Source organism: Onthophagus taurus, chromosome 3 (genome assembly GCF_036711975.1).
Source record: "Onthophagus taurus isolate NC chromosome 3, IU_Otau_3.0, whole genome shotgun sequence".
Classification (NCBI taxonomy): domain Eukaryota; kingdom Metazoa; phylum Arthropoda; class Insecta; order Coleoptera; family Scarabaeidae; genus Onthophagus; species Onthophagus taurus.
Window position 1 is genome coordinate 27,889,214 of NC_091968.1, and position 22,229 is coordinate 27,911,442.

Genomic DNA, 22,229 nt, shown 5'->3' on the forward strand with positions numbered 1-22,229 from the left:
AGAAGAAATCTTTATCTTTAATTTGGAATTAAAATCATTTCTTCATTTTCATAAATAACCCAACTAGGATATTTTAAGTTTCGATCTGCATTTTGACATTTTGGGGTTAAGTTGAAAACAAAACTTCCCAATCTCTTTTCAAAAAATTTTTCTAATACAACCCAACATTTTTGATAAATTGATTTAAAAAGGAATGTTTTAGCTTTATTTTAATACCAAGATCGTTAAATAATTTGCATAAATAAACCATCCACAGCGATTTAAATTTAAAGTTTCTTCTTGATTTTGACGTATCAATAAAGTCAACATTATTTTTCTATATTTTTTTATAATCCAACCCAATACGTTTTATACATCATTTTAAAGAAGAAATCTTTATCTTTAATTTGATATTAAAATCATTTCTTCCTTTTTATAAATAACCCAACAAGGATATTTTAAGTTTCGATCTGCATTTTGACATTTTGGGGTTATGTTGAAAACATAAACTTTCCAATATTTTTTTAAAAAAATTTTATAATACAACCCAACATTTTTAATACATTAATTTAAAGAGCAATGTTTTAGCTTCATTTTAATACCAAGATCGTTAAATAATTTGCATAAATAAGCCATCCACAACGATTTAAAGTTACTTTTTTGATTTTGACGTTTCAATAAAGTTAAGATTATTTTTCTATAATTTTTTATAATCGAACCCAATACGTTTTATACATCATTTTAAAGAAGAAATCTTTATCTTTAATTTGAGATTAAAATCATTTCTTCATTTTTATAAATAACCCAACTAGGATAATTTAAGTTTCGATCTGCCTTTTGACATTTTGGGGTTAAGTTGAAAAATTTCCCAATTTTTTTTCAAAAAATTTTTATAATATAACCCAACATTTTTGATACATTAATTTAAAGAGGAATGTTTTAGCTTTACTTTAATGCCAAAATTGTTAAATAATTTGCATAAATAAACCATCCACAACGATTTAAAGTTTCTTGTTGATTTTGACGTTTCAATAAAATTAAGATTATTTTTCTATAATTTTTTATAATCCAACCCAATACGTTTTATACATCATTTTAAAGAAGAAATCTTTATCTTTAATTTGGAATTAACATCATTTCTTCATTTTCATAAATAACCCAACTAGGATATTTTAAGTTTCGATCTGCATTTTGACATTTTAAGTGAAAACTAACTTAAAAATCTTTTTTCAAAAAATTTTTATAATACAACCCAACATTTTTGATACATTAATTTAAAGAGGAATGTTTTAGCTTTATTTTAACACCAAGATCGTTAAATAATTTGCATAAATAAACCATCCACAACGATTTAAAGTTTCTTTTTGATTTTGACGTTTCAATAAAATTAAGATTATTTTTCTATAATTTTTTATAATCCAACCTAATACGTTTTATACATCATTTTAAAGAAGAAATCTTTATCTTTAATTTGGAATTAAAATCATTTCTCCATTTTTATAAATCACCCAACTAGGATATTTTAAGTTTCGATCTGCATTTTGACATTTTGGGGTTAAGTCGAAAAACCTCCCAATTTTTTTTCAAAAAATTTTTATAATATAACCCAACATTTTTGATACATTAATTTAAAGAGGAATGTTTTAGCTTTATTTTAATACCAAGATCGTTAAATAATTTGCATTAATAAACCATCCACAACGATTTAAAGTTTCTTTTTGATTTTGACGTTTCAATAAAATTAAGATTATTTTTCTATAATTTTTTATAATCCAACCTAATACGTTTTATACATCATTTTAAAGAAGAAATCTTTATCTTTAATTTGAGATTAAAATCATTTCTTCATTTTTATAAATAACCCAACAAGGATATTTTAAGTTTCGATCTGCATTTTGACATTTTGGGGTTAAGTTGAAAAACTTCCCAATTTTTTTTCAAAAAATTTTTATAATATAACCCAACATTTTTGATACATTAATTTAAAGAGGAATGTTTTAGCTTTATTTTAACACCAAGATCACTAAATAATTTGCAGAAATAAACTATCCACAGCGAATTAAAGTATCTTTTTGATTTTGACGTTTCAATAAAGTTAAGATTATTTTTCTATAATTTTTTATAATCCAACCCAATACCTTTTATACATCATTTTAAAGAAGAAATCTTTATCTTTAATTTGAGATTAAAATCACTTCTTCATTTTCATAAATAACCCAACTAGGATATTTTAAGTTTCGATCTGCATTTTGACATTTTGGGATTAAGTTGAAAAACTTCAAAATTCTTTTTCAAAAAATTTTTATAATACAACCCAACATTTTTGATACACTGAATTAAAAAGGAATATTTTAGCTTTACTTTAATACCAAGATCGTTAAATAATTTGCATAAATAAACCATCCACAGCGATTTAAATTTAAAGTTTCTTCTTGATTTTGACGTATCAATAAAGTTAAGATTATTTTTCTATAATTTTTTATAATCGAACCCAATACGTTTTATACATCATTTTAAAGAAGAAATCTTTATCTTTAATTTGAGATTAAAATCATTTCTCCATTTTTATAAATAACCCAACTAGGATATTTTAAGTTTCGATTTGCATTTTGACATTTTAACGTTAAGTGAAAACTAACTTTAAAATCTTTTTTCAACAAATTTTTAGAATACAACCCAACATTTTTGATACATTGACTTAAAGTGGAATGTTTTAGCTTCATTTTAATACCAAGATCGTTAAATAATTTTCATAAATAAACCATCCACAACGATTTAAGTTTCTTTTTGATTTTGACGTTTCAATAAAGTTAAGATTATTTTTCTATAATTTTTTATAATCCAACCCAATACGTTTTATACATCATTTTAAAGAAGAAATCTTTATCTTTAATTTGAGATTAAAATCATTTCTTCATTTTCATAAATAACCCAAGAAGGATATTTTAAGTTTCGATTTGCATTTTGACATTTTGGGGTTAAGTTGATAAACTTCCCAATTCTTTTTCAAAAAAATTTTATAATACAACCCAACATTTTTGATACACTGAATTAAACAGGAATGTTTTAGCTTTATTTTAACACCAAGATCATTAAATAATTTGCATAAATAAACCATCCACAACGATTTAAAGTTTCTTTTTGATTTTGACGTTTCAATAAAGTTAAGATTATTTTTCTATAATTTTTTATAATCTAACCCAATACGTTTTATATATCATTTTAAAGAAGAAATCTTTATCTTTAATTTGGAATTAAAATCATTTCTTCATTTTCATAAATAACCCAACTAGGATATTTTAAGTTTCGATCTGTCTTTTGACATTTTGGGGTTAAGTTGAATAACTTCCCAATTCTTTTTCAGAAAATTTTTATAATACAACCCAACATTTTTGATACACTGAATTAAAAAGGAATGTTTTAGCTTTATTTTTACACCAAGATCGTTAAATAATTTGCATAAATAAACCATCCACAACGATTTAAAGTTTCATTTTGATTTTGACGTTTCAATAAAGTTAAAATTATTTTTCTATAATTTTTTATAATCCAACCCAATACGTTTTATACATCATTTTAAAGAAGAAATCTTTATCTTTAATTTGAGATTAAAATCATTTCTTCATTTTTATAAATAACCCAATAAGGATACTTTAAGTTCCGATCTGCATTTTGACAGTTTAAGGTTAAGTTGAAAACTTCAAAATCTTTTTTCAAAAAATTTTTATAATGCAACCTAACACGTGTTATACATCATTTTAAAGAAGAAATCTTTATCTTTAATTTGAGATTAAAATGATTCCTTCATTTTAACATTTTGAGGTAAAGTTGAAAAGTAAAAAAAGATGTTGCTGAAGATGTAGTTAAAAAATTATAACTAAAATGTAATAAATAAAAATAAAATAATAATAAGGTGGAGAAGTGAGGCCATCGAACGTCTGGCATCTTCTTCGTAGACAGTTTATGCGGGTCGACGAAGAACCTGTATTCTTGTTAGCTTGTCCGGTCGTCGAAAATTTCGGGTTTGAGAGGCCAGACCGGCAGCTGCAAAACAGACCTGGGGCAATCGCCTTCGGCGTCCGACAGGCCCTTTGTGCGCACGGCGCATCATGTGGCCGGAAGGTCGCGCCAGCTGCCGTCCAAGACCAACGATGAACCCCAAAACCACCGCCGCCAGACCCCAAACCGACCACCTCTTCTGATTCCCACGACTTGCCGATTTTCTGATCATTAGTGGCAACAGCAGATACACCATCAGGCCCAAAAGAAAAAATAATCGAACCACCATCAAAAAAAATCACAAAAAGGTTGAAAATAAAAAGCGAAGCTGACCGCCTTTGTCTTTTAGGTAAAAGAAAGAGAAAAGTTACGGCGCCAAGGAAGAAGTGGATTTATAAAAAGTTGAAAACGGTATCAAATGGAAGTTAGACATGAATCTCTTAAGTAAACTGAAAACCCGTTAGCATTTAATTCACGTCTATCTACGTTTAACCGTGGATACACTAGAGACAGGAAGTAGACGATCTCTCGAGTACCTCTTAGGCACCAGTCTGATGCGTTTAATGTATATTCCCATTTTAACCTATAAACTAAAAGGCGACGCACCTTCGTCTTCTATACCACTTCATTTTGTATACCACTTCGTCTCGTATAACACTTCGTCGTCGCCTTCCTTCTTCCTTCACAATTTTATTATTTCTATTTAGCTACTAAGCAATTATCCAATCTCGAAAATCGATCGTGGTTTACCATATTAGAAAATGTACATGGCAGAAGATTATTGGTCTTAGGAAAATTGAAGGTTACAATTACAAATAAATACAAACACTAAAAAAAAGATTAAAACCACCACCATCAATTAAAAAGGTATTTAAAGTTCCAAGAAAAACTTTCTTTCTCTCCAATCGCCACACAAGTAACCATGAGTCAGAAAGGACACAGAATCGAATAGTCCCACAATGGTCGACTTGAAAGTTCGCGGTCAAAGCGAAACGGTCATGGGAATGGATGGTGGTGGAGAAGAAGTGAGCGGGAGAGAAAACGAAGAGAAGCTTTGGGGTTCGCCGCCTCGCGTAAGTCGTCCTCTAAATGTGCATACTTTTGCCGTCGTCGTGGGTCCGAGGCCACCAGACGCACACTCTTCGCCTTTGTTTTGGCCGGATTCGCGATTTCCTTTTTGCCCTCTTCGGGTCCACCCTTGGCCCGATCGGAACGGACGGTGCAGCAACGAGAAGAGAAAAGACATAAAACGCGGTCCGCGCCGCGCCAATCACCATAAAAACCTCGTAAACGCGCGCGGCTTTGTGCCACACTGCACCAGCACCAAGAAGTCTGCGGTAGGTTCGCGACCGGGACGACAACGTATGTCGATTCTTATAAATTGGGATCGCCGCGAGCTTGCTAAAGCTCAAAGGAACCAATTATTCGCCACGTTACGTTTTGTATCGTTCGCTATGTGCCGACACCAGACTTCACACTTACTCACAAAAAAAAAATTTACAAAATAATTCCTCATCCATTTACAATATGATCTTGTGTAGGTGGAATTATTTAAATAACAACAAAATTATTCCGTAATTTTGACCCACACTGTATAATCTAAGTATCCATGAGACTACCCCTGTTTAGAGATTATAATTCTAATACAAATTAAAAAAAACAAAATTTCCTTTTTAAATATAACAAAATCATTAATAATTTAAAATAAGACATAACTTTACGTGTTTTAAATCGAATTTATTAACAATTTAAATTTGAAATCAACCATAAAATTAATCGTAATGACATTTCATAATCCCCGTTTAGAGGCTATTTATAACCTGTCACCTTTCATTCAATATTAAATTCAATTAAATCGTTTTTAATTTATTTAATTACTTTCAAATCTCATTTTGGAACATTACTTGAATCAAATTCACCCAATTTTATTAATAAATATAAATTAGATTGTTCAAAAATCTTAATCAAATCGATGTGATAATCATAGACATAAAATTTAATGGATTACTCTAAAAATTAAAACATTAATTTATTTTTAAACATATTAGATTTATTAATACATTCTTAATTTACACTTATTAGAATTAATTGAAAGTGTTTTTATTAATAAATAAAAAGGAAATCATCAAATTTAATTCCTTAAAAAAAAATCGATCTTTAAATTTAATAGCGTCGTGTCAAAACAAATGAAAGAATCGCGTCGGTGTTTGACAGTTGTTGGTGGTTAATTGTGATTTAATTTATCGAAAAATAGGTGAAAATCAATTCGGATATTTAATAATTCGTGTTAAATCAGTTCTTGGAGTGACGAGGTAAGTGTTTTGATAAATTATAAATGTACAGATACGAAATTAAAACATTTTTATGTTTTAGTTGAAAGCGTTGGTGTGAAGTTAGTTTGTAAGGGGAGATTATGTTTTTAGGTTATGTTTTTTTCGACAGAAATGTCAATGTGATTTATTTAAAGTAATAATATCGAAATAATATTTGTGTTTTTAAGTTTAAAAGTATCATCATCACCCTTCGTATACTGTTGACAGATGTAAAACTACCGTCTTATGGGCTTAAAAAGGTTTAATCTTCGCCCTCTTATCCCAAACGCATAAAGATAAAAAAAATTCATCTGGGTCTCCCGTATTTTGAATGCGACTTGAAATTAATTTGTACTGATTTTTATAACCGACGAAATTCTCGTTCGCGTTTACGATCGGCTCGTAAAACGCCAATTACACGATCCTTTTAGGCTTAATTTGGGAGGATCTCAAATTCCCCAAAGTTTTTAAAGTTATAGTCGTGTAAACCGGGACTATATTTCTCTATAACTAAAAGGCGGTCGTTTGAGTTTAAAGAAAACGCTTTTTTGATAACCTTGTATTCCCCAAGCTGATCAAACTGACAGATTAAAGAGACACGGCCATCTTTCATTTGCCTATTCTTCACCCAGGTTCATTCAACACATTTCCTTTGAACGAACCCGACCAGTTCAAGGACAGTCTGAGTTGTTCCTACTTTTATTTTATATTTTTTTTACGATATTATTACGACGGCGTACGAACTAATTGTAGTCATTGTCCTTTTTGGAAAATTAATTTACGAAAGTTGAATAATAAAAGACAGGAAACAGACGAGTTAACAAGCACTAAATTAGTATACTGAGAAGCGTTTAAAATTATTTAAGAGATACGAGTTAATTTATAAAATAAATTTTTTTTAGGTCTTATTTGACATATTTTTATTGATTCGTGTAACGAAGTTTAAACTGGAATCTAAATCTGTTATGATACTCACGATCTTTGCTTATCTTGGAACTTAATCTCATTTTATTTAAAAATTAAACGCAAAATAAGCACCTCTTGATTACGAGGTTTATATTTATTTTTGGTCTATTTACCTTACTGGTGAATGTTTGATTTCTATTCATTTTTTTTAAATATTCACTAAAGAAGCACAATTGGGTTAATTAACTTGGCTCGAAATGAAGAAAAATCGTTACTTCATAATCTTCATCGTCGGTGAAAGTTTAATTGTCTTTACATTATAAACGTTCATGGTGAAAATTAAGTAATCGTTTCGTATTACGCACTTAAGGTGCGCTCTGAAGGTTATAGTTATTTCGAAATCTATTTGGAGACGCTACTTTGTTTTATTGATAAAATCCACGACAAACGTAATGTTTATTTGAGTTTCTCATTTAACCACTTGCCATCATCATAATTTTTATTGATGATTTTTAGATCATTCTTTTTCCCTTTACATTGTACGAATATAATATTTCAGAAAATGTTCTCAATTTACTACTCTCCGGCCTCCCAGAAGTCGTCGTATCCGTTGAAACCAAAGCTTCGGGTCGTTGCAAAAAGACCCCCTCGGTCACATTGGGGGGGTCCCCCCGATCAGAATCGGGGGACCTTTGGAAAGAGACGAAGCAAGGCCAAGGGAAATGCCAACGGACTACGACGAAAGAGGCCTTTACGTAACTGTCAAGCCCGGGCAATCGTAACTTGACCCCACGGTGTTGTATTTAACGTGGAAGGCAGGATTTCACACGTATACAGGACTTGCAGGAAGAAGACAATAAGCGGATGCTCTTAGTTTTTTGTGTCTTCGTTTTTATTAACATCGGTTTGTTGACTCGTTTTTGATAACAATATTTCAATTAAATATCTCGTAATCGTTTAAGTTAAGAAACGTTGTTATATGATTACTAAAAGGGGGGAACATTTTTTTATGGCAAACCCAAAGAATAGAATAAACATAAATACATCGTTGGTTGGGTCGGTGGTTGCGTTGGCAGATCTTCGCGATTTTCTACAATTGCAATACCGGTCGAATCTGTCGCAACTGTAACCTATGGGTAGCACGGTTCCGTTGCGACATGGTCTCAACGGCGGCATTTCTCTCTTCGGGAGTCGTTGTTAACGTTAATTTTAGATTGGGGTCTCTAAGCCTCCGGCTAAAATGCAACTCGCGAAAGTGCTAATGAGACCCAACCAGCTTCTATTGTATTTTAAAACAAGAACGTAAAGAAGTATCGAATCTAATATCCAATCAATCAAACAATCCTAATGAACAATTAGAAAATCGGTATGATGTTAAAATTTTGCCAAACCCCTTTTAAAGCACGCCACTGCTTACAAATATCACACCTGCCACAACAGGGTATTTCCGAGAATTGCTTTATCTTATTTCTTGGAACTTTGTCCTCACAAATATCGTACGAGTTAAATTTGTATTAAAAAACTATTCGTTTTAAAAGCTCAATAAAGACATTTGGTGTTTAATATTTGACAGTGAATAACAAATAGTTAATTTTGGGGTGTTGTGCAATTTAAGATAGGTAAGCAAATTTTTAATTGAATCGCTTATTGCTGAAACAATCTAAGTCACTTTTTGGCCATTTTACAGTTTCGACCATTCCCCGTTGTTTGGTGCTGAAAACTGTTACCAAATTACAGCCATGTCGCCACAGTCGTTTACAGCTGAAACAACATAAGTCGCCGACTTAGGTTGTTTCTGTCACAAATGTCGTGGCATGCCGTGCTCAAACTTAACCTCAAAATAAGTTCGCGCTGTTTATCGTTTGTCAAAGTTAATTATTAATAATTATTGTGAACGGTAATAAAGCAAGTTGTTCTCGTGACAAAGACAATGCACCTATAGAAGCTGCAGAGAAAGATGCTAGTAAGTACTATTTGAGAGATATTTGGATTGTTATTTTAGTGTTAAGAGGCCTACCTAGCTGGCGAAAAATTCGAAACCAGATTCCCTCGTGAACACGCTTAATGCGGCAACACCGCTCCATGTGTACTCGATCGGGCTGGCGCGCCAGGCCGATGGCGACTAGGACTGTCCGATTGTCGGGTAATTCCCCGACAATCAGCGACGTTGATTTTATTCTTAGTTGAATGCATTTGAATACGAGTCGGGGCCGCTTTTTGGAACATAGCTGTTATTGCTAGTATTTCATTATTATCAATTGTTAGTTAAAATTATATATTTTCACGAAAAGGGATGTTGGTGGATGCCGATCTTATCAGATTCCTCATTATAAAATTGCACAGTATACCAAATTTTATCTGTATATGACAAATCATTGAAATTATTACAGATAATCTATACCTTAGCCATTTATTGATTTATACAGGGTGATTTATCAGCTCACCATCAAACTTTGACATATGATAGCTAATCCAATTACAAAAAAAAATGTTAATGAACATATGTCCTATTTTAATTAATTACGAAATTATAACACTTTAAAGTTTTCATTTTTATATCATAATTAACTGCTACATTATTTTTAAAACACATAAATATTACAAATATTGTTCAAAATAGACTCCTTCTGAAGAAGGAATACATGCTTCACAATGACGAATTAAAGAGTTCTTCAGCCGAATTAAAATGTTTGGTTGATTTCTTGTTCCAGTAGCAGCCATTTGTATTCTGTTTAATGACTGTTTTCGTGTGTTAATTTCCACTTGATACACAATTTGTATCATATGACCCAATAAGTAGAAATCCAATGGATTAAGGTCGGGGGATCTAGGTGGCCAAGCAAATGGACCATTACCAATCCACTTGTTTGGAAAATATTGATTTAACCACTCGACAACTATTCTTCCGCGATGGTACCACATATTTTGAATTACATACATTAAGAGGTATATCTTCAAGTAAATCAAAAAGTGTGTTGTTCAAAAAAATCTGTAGTTTACAGCGTTCAAACGTCCATCAAGTACATGCAAACCTAGTAAATTGTTGTTAAATAATCCACCCCAAACGTTGATGCTGAAACGTTGTTGAAATTTCCTTGGTCTAATCGCATGCAGATTTTGTAATGCCCAGATATGTTCATTATGGTAATTATTTATACCATCTCGTGTAAAACATGATTCATCTGTCCAGCGATCATTTGAAATGAAGTCATTATTTAGGGCATGTTACTACAATAACCATTCACAAAATGCTAACCGTTGCTGATTATCTCCTGGCTGTAGAGCTTGAACGTTCTGTTTACGATACGGATGAAGGACTTGTCGATTCAATACGCGCCATGCAAAATGTTGACTTACATGTATGTTGTGTGCTATTCTTCGAGTGCTGATGGAAGGATTATCAATGACAGCATTAATTACAGCTTCTTCGTCCGCTACATTAACTACATGCGGTCGAATAGGATTACCTGTTTCTCAAAGTCTTCTGAAAGAATCGCTAAAAACTGAATAATATGGCAAATGACGCTGTGGAAATCTTTCTTGATATTCTGATACTGATTGTCGACCGTTTCAATTGCAAAAAAAATACACGAAAATTATATCAGCATACTCTTCATTGCTATAAGCGTACAATTTGAGTTTCTTCTTGTATGTAATAATTAAACCTTACAGCAAACTGATATATTACAATGACAACTTTGTTTTTGTTGAATGTTTGATTTTACTGACTATTAATAAATTCGCTGCAGAAAACTTTAAAGTGTTATAATTTCGTAAATAATTGAAATAGGATATATGTTCATTAACAATTTTTTTTTGGTAATTGGATTAGCTATCATATGTCAAAGTTTGATGGTGAGCTAATAAATCAACCTGTATTTAAAGATTAAAAATGTTTAGACTAGCTGTCATAATTTTTGCTCTAGCAGTATATGTGGTTGAAATTATGCCACCACTTACAGAAACACCATATATTTTATATAGGGTGCCCATTATTTATGGAATATAGTATATATCTCGGTAAATGTTGACTTTATAAAAAAACATTTTATACAAAAGTTGTTTAATATTTTATTTGCCATAATAAGACAGCATTCAATTGTTTATATTTCAGAAAACAAATGAGCAATGAATAACACTTGAATTTTTTTAAATGGCAATGTACCCTTTCGTTAGGCTCATTTGATAGAGATTGTTTTTCTCTTTACGATGATGTAAAATTTTAGTACCCTTATATCAGAAAATATTTGAAAAAATTTAAAAATTGTTATTAAGAAAATTTTTAGTTTTTTATGAGTGAATATATTTTTTTATTATTTATATTGTATTATTTATTTTAAAATATACCTTTGGTGCTTCTTTATATTTTTATTTTGTATTTATTTTAATAATTAATCTAATAGTAGATGATCAGATAATTGTGGAAATATTCTCATTATTAAAAATGTATTGCCACATTTAGACATTGTTTTGCATTCTACGTAAATTAAATGTGTAAATTTAAATTAATGATATACAAATTTTTTGATCTATCCGAAAATATTAATCGCTTCAGGTTTGTTTTTCTTGGGAGACACTACGCCGACGTCTCGGTTACTGAGAATCCTGAGAATACCGAGCTCCACTATGTCTCGGGCAATATTTGGGACAGAGCAATATTTGCGATGTTGCCGTATTTATACTCCACAAGCAATCAAAACGGACTACACGTTTTAAACCCATTTTATTTAAATTTGCTGCATTTAATAAAAAAATTGAACTCTTTAAATATGATTTACTTTACATTCCACTACCTCGTGATGCATTCCGTTTTTAAAATTTTTTTAAAACGTGATTTTAGAAACGTTACGCGACATTTTTTGAAAAAACTAAATGCATCACTAAAAACTATATAAAAAAATAGAAATTTTGATGTAACAAACATACAAAAATTTTAAACGATGGCTGAATAAAATGGTATTCGTTGTTTTTGCTAATAGGTTATCCTCTTAACACATTCCTTACATTCTTATTATTTTTAGTTGTTCAATGAAATGCTTTGATGTTATAAGTGATGCACAGAAGAAGTTAATTTTTACAACATTTTTTAGCATGAAATCAAAATCTGAGCAAGACATTTATCTGCAACTAGCTAAAAGTGTAGCCAAAAAACGAAAAAATAATAATGGTTGGTCAGTGAGTATTTACAAGTATTCATGGTATTAACTTGGAAAGAATTAAGCGTTTACTTGTGAATGATGAAGTTCCTTATGATAAACGAAGCACAAATATTAAAGGAAATGCCATTGAAGAAACTGAAACAGAACGTGTTAGAGCAACTCATATCTTGTCATTCCCTGATAAAGTCACTACATTCACAAAGTATGTTTCTTTTGATGTAAAAGAACTCCGATTATTTTCCGCGAGGACATTTTTTTTGCCCTGTGACAGATTTTGGAGTGATTAAGAGAAGCTTATGGAAAGATGACCGAGTTTATGATGTACAAAACTTAGTATAACTTTTAGTGCCAAAAACGCTTTTACTGTAAAGGAAGTTGCAAGAGAGGATATCATAGATTATAGAAACTGGTGGCCAAAATACTACAAGGCTACATGTGCTTCTGATGAAACCGAAAAACATTCAAGAAATGAAAGAATTCCATTTTCAGTGTCTAAATTTCACCACTTTGTTCATGAAGCAACAAATCTTAGGTCACTGGATATATTAATTAATTAACATTCATTTGGAACATCTTTAAGCTGACTCATCCCAAAAGAGCAAAGAATACCCAGATACAATTGCCAAAACAAAAAATTTACAATGATAACTTACCAATCTTAGAAACAAAACTTAAAAATATCAAAGCATTGCTTCATTGGTTAAAAGACGATTATAAACATGATAAATATGTGATATTCATGATCACAAGTCCACATCTACACTCTCACTTCATTATTATCACAGCAAGACACCTTTTTACTGAACCAATTCTTTTTAGCTGATTTAATATTTTATAGAAGAACAAAGCGTATACACCACTAACAAAAGAAGATACTAAAAACGTTATTGCAACCTAAGTTATTCCCTATGTTAGGGCATAATGTTTATTGAGTGAACTGCTGATCTTTGCATCTGTCCTTTAGTTAGTTGTTAGGCTAACAGTTTTGCTAATAGTGATGTATCTGGGACGGTTTGATGCAGAATATATGTATCAAGAATAGACATTTAATCATAGTCTTTGCGTTCAATGACTTGTTAAGATTAGTCCACGAAATTCGGCCAAATAGGTAAATAATATTGCAAGTATACGACTGAATAGCAAATTTTGTTGTTATTACTTAATTTTACAAGCTGCAGCTGTAGCCAAAAGACGAAAACGCAAATAAAATGGGATGAATGGAAATAGATCGTTTCTACGTTTTGTTAATATCGAACATTTGCAAGTATTTATGCAATTAGCTTGGAACGAATTAAAAGCATTAAGCGTTTGCTTGCGAATGATGAAGTTCCTTGTGATAAACGAGGCATAAATATTAAAGGAAATGCCATTGAATGAAGTCACTACATTCATAATGGAGTATATAGAAAAGTACGTTTCTTTTGATGTAAAAGAAATCCGATTGTTTTCTGATAATTGTCCAGGGCAAAACAAGAATCACTGCATAATAAGAGCATTCATGGTCTTAACTGAATGTGGAAGGTTTTAAAAGCTGCAGCAGCATTACCCCTTACGAGATTTTGGACTGATTAAGAGAAGCTTATGGAACGTTGACCGGGATTATGATGTACTGAACTTATTATAACTTTTAGTGCCAAAAACGCTTTTACTGTGAAGGAAGTTGCAAAAGAAGATATCATAGATTATAAAAACTGGTGGCCAAAATACTACAACGCTACATGTACTTCTGATGAAACTAAAAAACATTCTAGAAATGAAAAAATTCCATTTTCAGTGTCATAATTTCACTACTTTGTTCAGAAGTAACAAATCCTGACGTTGTTAAGGTCAGTGAATATATTAATGGGGATTCATTTGGAACACCTTTAAGCTGATTCATCCCAAAAGAGCAAAGAATATCCAGATACAATTGCCAGAACAAAAAGCTTACAATGATAACTTACCAATCTTAGAAACAAAACTAACAAAGATATCATAGATTACAAAAACTGGTGGCCAAAATACTATAAGGCTACATGTGTTTCTGATGAAACTGAAAAACATTCTAGAAATGAATGAATTCCATATTTATTGTCAAAATTTCACCACTTTGTTCATGAAGCAACAAATCTTGGAGTTGTTAAGGTCAATGAATATATTAATGGATTCATTTGGAACACCTTTAAGCTGACTCGTCCCAAAAGAGCAAAGAATATCCAGATACAATTGCCAGAACAAAAAGCTTACAATGATAACTTACCAATCTTAAAAATATCAAAACATTGCTTCAATCGTTAAAAGATGATTATAAACAACACATGTACAAGTTGGGACATATATGTGCAGACGATATTCATTGTCACAAGTCCACATCTACACACTCACTTCATTATTATCACAGCAAGACACCTTTTTACTGAGCCAATTCTCTTTGGCCGATTTAACATTTTATACCAGAAGAAAGGTAATAGACTACCAACAAAAGAAGATACTAAAAACGTTATTGCAACCTAAGCAAAAATATTAAGGCGTAATGTTTATTGAGTGAAGGATAAATATGGACTGCTAATCTTTGCATATGTTCTTCAGTTAGTTGTTAGGCTAACAGTTTTGCTAATAGTGATGTATTTGGGACGGTTGGATTATTTCAAGAATATTGGTGTAGAATATATGTATCAAGAATAGACATTTTAAGCATAATGGAAAAGTCTTTGCGTTCAATGACTTATTAAGATTATTCCACGAAATTCGGACAAATGCGTAAATAATATTGTAAGACAATACACCATACAAGTTGGAACACATATGTGCAGACGATATTTATGATCACAAGTCCACATCCACACTCTCACTTCATTATTATCACGGCAAGACACCTTTTTACTGAGCCAATTCTTTTTGGCCGATTTAACATTTTATACCAGAAGAAATGTAATAGACTATCAACAAAAGAAGATACTAAAAACATTATTGCAACCTAAGCTATTGGCTATGTTAAGGCGTAATGTGTATTGAGTGAAGGATAATAATGGACTGCTGATCTTTGCACATGTTCTTCAGTTAGTTGTTAGGCTAACAGTTTTGCTAATAGTGATGTATTTGGGACGGTTGGATTATTTCAAGAATATTGGTGTAGAGTATATGTATCAAGAATAGACATTTTAATCATAATGGAAAAGTCTTTGCGTTCAATGACTTGTTAAGATTATTCCACGAAATTCGGACAAATGCGTAAATAATATTGTAAGACAATACACCATACAAGTTGGAACACATATGTGCAGACGATATTTATGATCACAAGTCCACATCCACACTCTCACTTCATTATTATCACAGCAAGACACCTTTTTACTGAGCCAATTCTTTTTGGCCGATTTAACATTTTATACAAGAAGAAATGTAATAGACTACCAACAAAAGAAGATACTAAAAACATTATTGCAACCTAAGCTATTGCCTATGTTAAGGCGTAATGCTTATTGAGTGAAGGATAATAATGGACTGCTGATCTTTGCACATGTTCTTCAGTTAGTTGTTAGGCTAACAGTTTTGCTAATAGTGATGTATTTGGGACGGTTGGATTATTTCAAGAATATTGGTGTAGAATATATGTATCAAGAATAGACATTTTAATCATAATGGAAAAGTCTTTGCGTTCAATGACTTCTTTCCACGAAATTCGGCCAAATTCGTAAATAATATTGTAAGTATACGAGTGAATAGCAAATTTTGTTGCTATTACTTTATTTTAATTAATTATAGTTTAAGAATAATAAGCATAGCAAATAATTAAGTTAAAGATATAAATCGTGGAAGTTCCCCATACAGTTTAGATTTGCTCATAAATGTATTTTCTATAACATAACATCCATAATGATCTCATATGGCGTATATATATATATATATTACTGACGGCGGTGATGGATCACGTTAAAGAATATCAAATTTTTTCTTTTAATTTGCAAACTCAAGCATTTATCATTTGTTTATACAAAGAATAATTCTTAATCTTGATAGCTAATGATGAATAATGAACAAAATTATAGCTATGTAGGTTATAAAATAGTTTTTAACCGTCATAGGTGTTTCTAACCCCTTTGTAAAAAAAATTATGGTTAATTTCCTTTCGAATTGCCCCAACGGTCGTCGTCCAGTTTTAGAGTGCAGCTGCTGTTACAGTACAACAACACACAAACACCAACCGCCTTGGATTGTGTAAGTTTTGCAGCAGCACCCGGCGCATATGCAAGCCAATAATTAATGAGCGAAAGCGACTTTTCGATCTGTCTGAGCCCCAGCACTTTTTGAGGTGGGCGTATTGCATTGTATACGAAAGGCACTTTACTTGGAAAACTTGTAACCAACCAGCCATAAAGACCCAATCGATATCGAAAAAAAAATTAATTTGAATCAGATATTTATAAATAATACACAAAAAAAAGTTTAAATACGAGAAGTTTTTCGATTCATTGCAGCTGGTGAAGTTAGAGGGCTTTGTCCAACAAACCGGATGTTATCGGACAGTGGGTTATTTGTTTTCCTTATTTGCTTCATAGTTTCCTATAATAACGTAATATAACCGCTTAATTTTAATTATTTTTTTTTTTAATTAAATATAAATAAATTTGTATCGTCTAAAACCGTTCTTAAACGCCATTAATTCATCCGCCAACACATTTTCTTCAACCGGAGAAAGACGTGCATCCATCTTCACGAAAGTTATGTCAAGGTCATTTTAACCGAAATGAAGAAGTAGTACCCCGCCTCTTCTTCTCATAGAGAACCTTAACTTTCAAAGAAGCAGCCACCAGATGCTATTCTAAGGCCTTCTGCACACGGAGCTGCTCGTCATAGACGCGTATTAGATGCGATTGTAGGAAAGCGTACGCTTCAGTGCATCTCACGTATTTTTAAATGAAAACCTGCAAATAACGACGCGGCTTGGCGATTTCGTCTAATAAGACACTTAAAAGCGTCATGCAGCGACGCTTCTTATACGCCTAAAGATCCGCAAACAAACCGATCTTAAAACGTATTTTGTTCAGTACTTGCCAATATGTCAAGTGATGAAGAGGATCTACTTTTGTTAAATTATCTTCGTTCTCGTAAGAGAAAACAGAAATATAAGAGAAAATTTTGGGTGCATCCTTATATTCGCAAAAATATCGGCAAGAGACTATTTATTGCTGCCAAAGAGCTATCAGTAGACGACTCTAAATTTCAAAGTTTCTACAGAATGTCTAAAAATACGTTTAAAGAACTGGTGTTAATTGTAGGTCCCACCATTCAAAAACAAAATACTAACATGCATGAATGTGTTAGTGCAGAAGAGAGAATTTTGATAACGCTAAAGTAAGTAAAGTAATTTATTTATTATAAAAACAATAATACAAGTTTTATATTTAATTTTTAAAGAAAGTTATTTTGGTCATTTATATTACTACTATAAGCAGGTAAACTTTCTAAATTATGAATTGTGTATCCATCCGTGGTGTCATAAATACTGGAAGCTGAAGACGACGCAATACTAATCGGCGAGGGAGCATGATTGCTTTGTGCATTTGAAAATGATCTATAGATTGCTCTTGCTGCGTTGACAGTTGTTCTAGCAATACAACTGTTTTAATTTTAAATTATCGCATATTTTTGTCTGATAAGTTCTTTATGTCGGGTAATAAACTTAAAAGAAACATCCTTCGATCGTCATCTAAAGTTTTATTACTTTTATTTTCTTTGATATAATCTAAAATAGCGTGATCGATTTCATCTTTTTCCTCTACATGTCTTCTCTTTCTTTTCTTTTTTTCAAAGTTAAAAGAACTTTCTTCAGAAGATTTCGTGACTTTATCGTTTTTATTTTCTTCAAGCAGGGTATAACTTCACTGAGGTTCAGGATTGTCTTCGTCGGTCTCTGTCACTATTTCACTTTCTTCCAACGAAATGTTTCCGGTTTTTTCTAAATGCTGAATGGGTCCTACATATGGCAAGACAAACTACATAATGTCGTGTAAATAGTAAGGTTTTTTAGATTTTGCTGATGATCCGCTCGCAATTGGTTTAAGGCTGCGTACAAAACCATTCCAAATGTTTTTCCATTTATCTTTACAATCTGCCGCTATAAAAAATTCCCGTGTTTATGAGTAAATATAGCGTGCTTTTCATATAATATATGTATACAACTATTTTTTTTTTGGATATTTAGCTACTGGATGTACATTTACTGCTCTATCTTTATATTTTCACAGAGGTGAACGTACAGTGGGAAGTATTGTAGAACAAACTACAAAAGCGATAAGGAATGTGTTGAAGGAGCCATATATGTCGTTACCAAATACAGAAAAATAGAAACAAATAGCAAGCAGATTTTTTGAGCTATGGCAGTTGCCAAACTGTTTAGGAGCAATTGACGGTAAACATATCCGCATTCAGAAATATCCAAATTCCGGATCCACCAACTTTAATTATAAAAATTATCATTCTGTTGTTTTATTTGGCTGTTGTGATGCTGAAGGTCTGTTCACAACAATAGAATGCGGGTATGCTGGCCGAAATAGTGATGGAGGCATCTTTCGGGTTTCCACATTTGGTCGTTGGTTGGAAAACAATAATACTTTGCTATCTTCAACAGAACTTCCAAACGACGGAAGTGGGAATAAATTCCCATATTATTTTGCAGCTGATAACGGATTTCCTTTGAGACAAAATATTGTGAGGCCATACCCCGAAAGAAATACCTGTTAACAATAAAATGCGAATTTTCAATTACAGGCATAGTCGTGGAAGAAAAACAATAGAATGTGCTTTTGGAATGATGACTCAAAAATTTCAAATTTTTTTAACACCTATACGAGTCCGCAAATATGAAACAATTATATCAATAATACAATGTGCATGCGTTTTACACAATTTCATTAGAAATAAAGATGGCACATTATACGCAGTTCCTGTAATAGAAAAGAATCCGCAAAATCTGAGAAACTTGCCAGATATTGAAAATATAAATATCAATGAAACTTCCTCACCTCAAAATCTCCGAAACTATTTAGCTAATTATTTTTATCACCAAATGTAGCTTTACCATGGCAATGGAATTATTGTTTATAAAATGTTAAAATGAATATACATATAATATAATAATATATGAAATAATTCTTGAATTACCTGTCTATTTCATCTTTTGACCTATTGCAGACCAAGCTTTTTCGGTAACATCTTTTCTAGAGTGTTCAGCTAATGTATGATTATATAAACACTGATAATTTTCAATTAACTGAACAAATTTCACCGTTTGATCGCTTTTATCTTCCATTTTTACTTTTTATTTTATTTATATGGCGTTACCTCTACGCCAAGCGACCAACACTGCTGTACGCCGGCCGCTATGCAGCTTGCATGTTCAAACCAGATCGCGACGCTGCGTCGCCATGTGCAGGTTTTCATTTAAAAACACGTGAGATGCAATGAAGCGTACGTCTTCCTACAATCGTGTCTAATACGCGTCTATGATGAGCAGCTCCGTGTGCAGAAGGCCTTTGCTGGACGAAATCGCGACGCTGCGTTGTCTTCTGCAGATTTTCATTTAGAAATACGTGAAATGCACTGAAGCGTACGCCTTCTTACAATCGTGTCTAATACGCGTCTATGACGAGCAGCTCCGTGTGCAGAAGGCCTAAAACCCAACCCAAAAAGTTGGTCCTCAAGTAATTTTAAAACCTGTAATTTTCTTGTTATCAAGATAATAATAGTCTTTTAATAATTGCAAAAAAAAGATTTTGTGAAGCTTTTGTATATTGTTCGGGGATGAAACGAAGAAACCGTTATTACAAAACTTCTTGCTGTTCCTTGACATTTTTAACAATACAATTTAATCACAATAACTGCTTTTTTTGTTGCAACAACGAGGTCACAATATAATTGTGTCAAAAAGTTTAAAAATGCTTATTTATATTTATAACATCTTTGTTGGTGGTGATGTTGACTTACACGTGCAAGCATTATAAATAGAAACTTTATGGGGGATTCCAAGAAAGAAACGAATCCATTCACAAAGATTTTTTGATTAATTTAAATCTAATGAAAGTTGATTTGATTAAAATTATGCTTATTAAATATGTTTATTATTGACTTCGTTACATTTCGTTTGCATATTTAATTGTTATGAGTCAAAAACAAAAATTACGTTATCAAATTTTGTATTTATCTTTTAAATCAAATTGATAAAAATAGAGGAAATCCTTTTAAAACTTTCGAAAACGAAAAAATAAAACCTCGTCATTCTCGTTATAAATATTTTTTGTGACCATGAACTCGAACTGCACGAGTTTAGACCACGTTTTCTTAAAGAAATTCTTTTAAGATTGTAACAAAAGGTTTAAATGAAATTGTTGATATATATTTTAATTTTTTTTTTAGATTACTGACCTTGTCGTCCAACGATTTCGGCAACATGTTCGGAACTTGGAACCGGAACGCATTCGGTCATATTTTGCGATTTTTTCGATCGGACTTCTTCGAGACCAACGGTGGAGACCAAAGGATTCACGAAACTGCCCAAATCGGTTGGGGTGTCTGGTTCGGAAACGGGGCCCAAAGGGTCCGTCAAACCCATTTTTGTTAATTCAAGGGCTAACTGAAGCGCCCTATCATCGGCTAAACCGGAATCGGCGAAGTAACTTGCCGGCATTTTCTCAAATTTATTTTGATGTCTTCCTTGTAACAAAAGTTAATACAATCAAAGTTAATATAACAAAGGTTCCGCACACACTTTGAAAATTTTAAATGAGAAAAAATGTTTTTCAGTCCGCACGCGAATTTAAAAAATAATCGATTGATTGTCGCCTATTTTTATTTTATTTTTTGTTCTTCGTCGACTGTTAACTATATTTTTTCTTAACACGGGGTTGTTGTTGGTTAGATTAGATTTTATTTATTTAGTCCACGTTTTAAATTTTTTAACACGAGGAATTCTCGAATGTACAAAAATATACGTATTTATTTTTGTTTTTAATTAACTCTTCAATAGTCGGTTATTACTTGGCGATGGGTGCTCGGGTGTCTTATATATTATTTTACTTATACAAATTTGCTGAAAGAACGGTTCGCACGCAACGACGGTTCGAAACTGACTGACTGCACGAGCGTACCTCCTGCTGGAACTGAACTTCCCCGACAGTCGGATGAATACTGAAACGAACATGTGCGCAAGGTCCGTTTGCCGGCCGGCATCCGAACGGCGCCAAATTCCCAGTTTAAAATCGTTAGATCCCATTGGTTAGAAACCTTAACTTAGAACCTTCAAATATCTCGAAATGAATCGAAATCCGTCGAAAGTTTACGAACTTAATCCTAAAAACAATAAGACCACGTGTTTTACCGGCTAAACCTAACCGTTCTTTTCCATCACTCATTTTTCTCTAACTTTTATTTAGATACGATTAATAACCTTTAAGTACACGATTTTGTCGTAATAAACACTCAAAACTGGTTAATAATAAATCTGGTCTCAAATTGAGTGAGTGTAATTCACATAAACCGGCCATTTAACGTGTTGCAACGAGTAAATAAACTTAACACACATACTAGAACATTATTTAAATACTTAAAATGTTTACACGTTTTGTGTAAATATTTACTACGAGAATTAAAAATATATATCCGTGTTAAAAATATATGTAATGTCTCATTCGGCTATTTAGTTTATAACTTTCTCATATATGTTTACAGGATGAGTTATTAGTATCCTGGCATTTGAAAAACAAAAAAATATTTATTTATTGTTTTCACATATACAGGGTGTTCCATTTAAGCGTAACGTAGAGTAGGTAAATTTATTCAAATTGAACACCCTGTATATTTTATCATATTATGAATACATGTTACTATTTCACAGAGT

The 22,229-nt window shown here is 31.9% G+C and overlaps 1 protein-coding gene across 1 annotated transcript in view; it reads right to left on the bottom strand.

Annotated features, from left to right (window-relative positions):
• The window catches only part of LOC111428759 (RNA-binding protein MEX3B), a 75,985-nt gene extending 54,482 nt beyond the window's left edge, over positions 1 to 21,503 (bottom strand). The window contains exon 1 of the mRNA XM_023064427.2: positions 20,759 to 21,503. Coding sequence (XP_022920195.1) covers positions 20,759 to 21,020 — 262 coding nt within the window. The 5' untranslated portion in view covers positions 21,021 to 21,503. The remainder of the gene's footprint in view (positions 1 to 20,758) is intronic.
• Between the last annotated feature and the right edge of the window lie 726 nt (positions 21,504 to 22,229).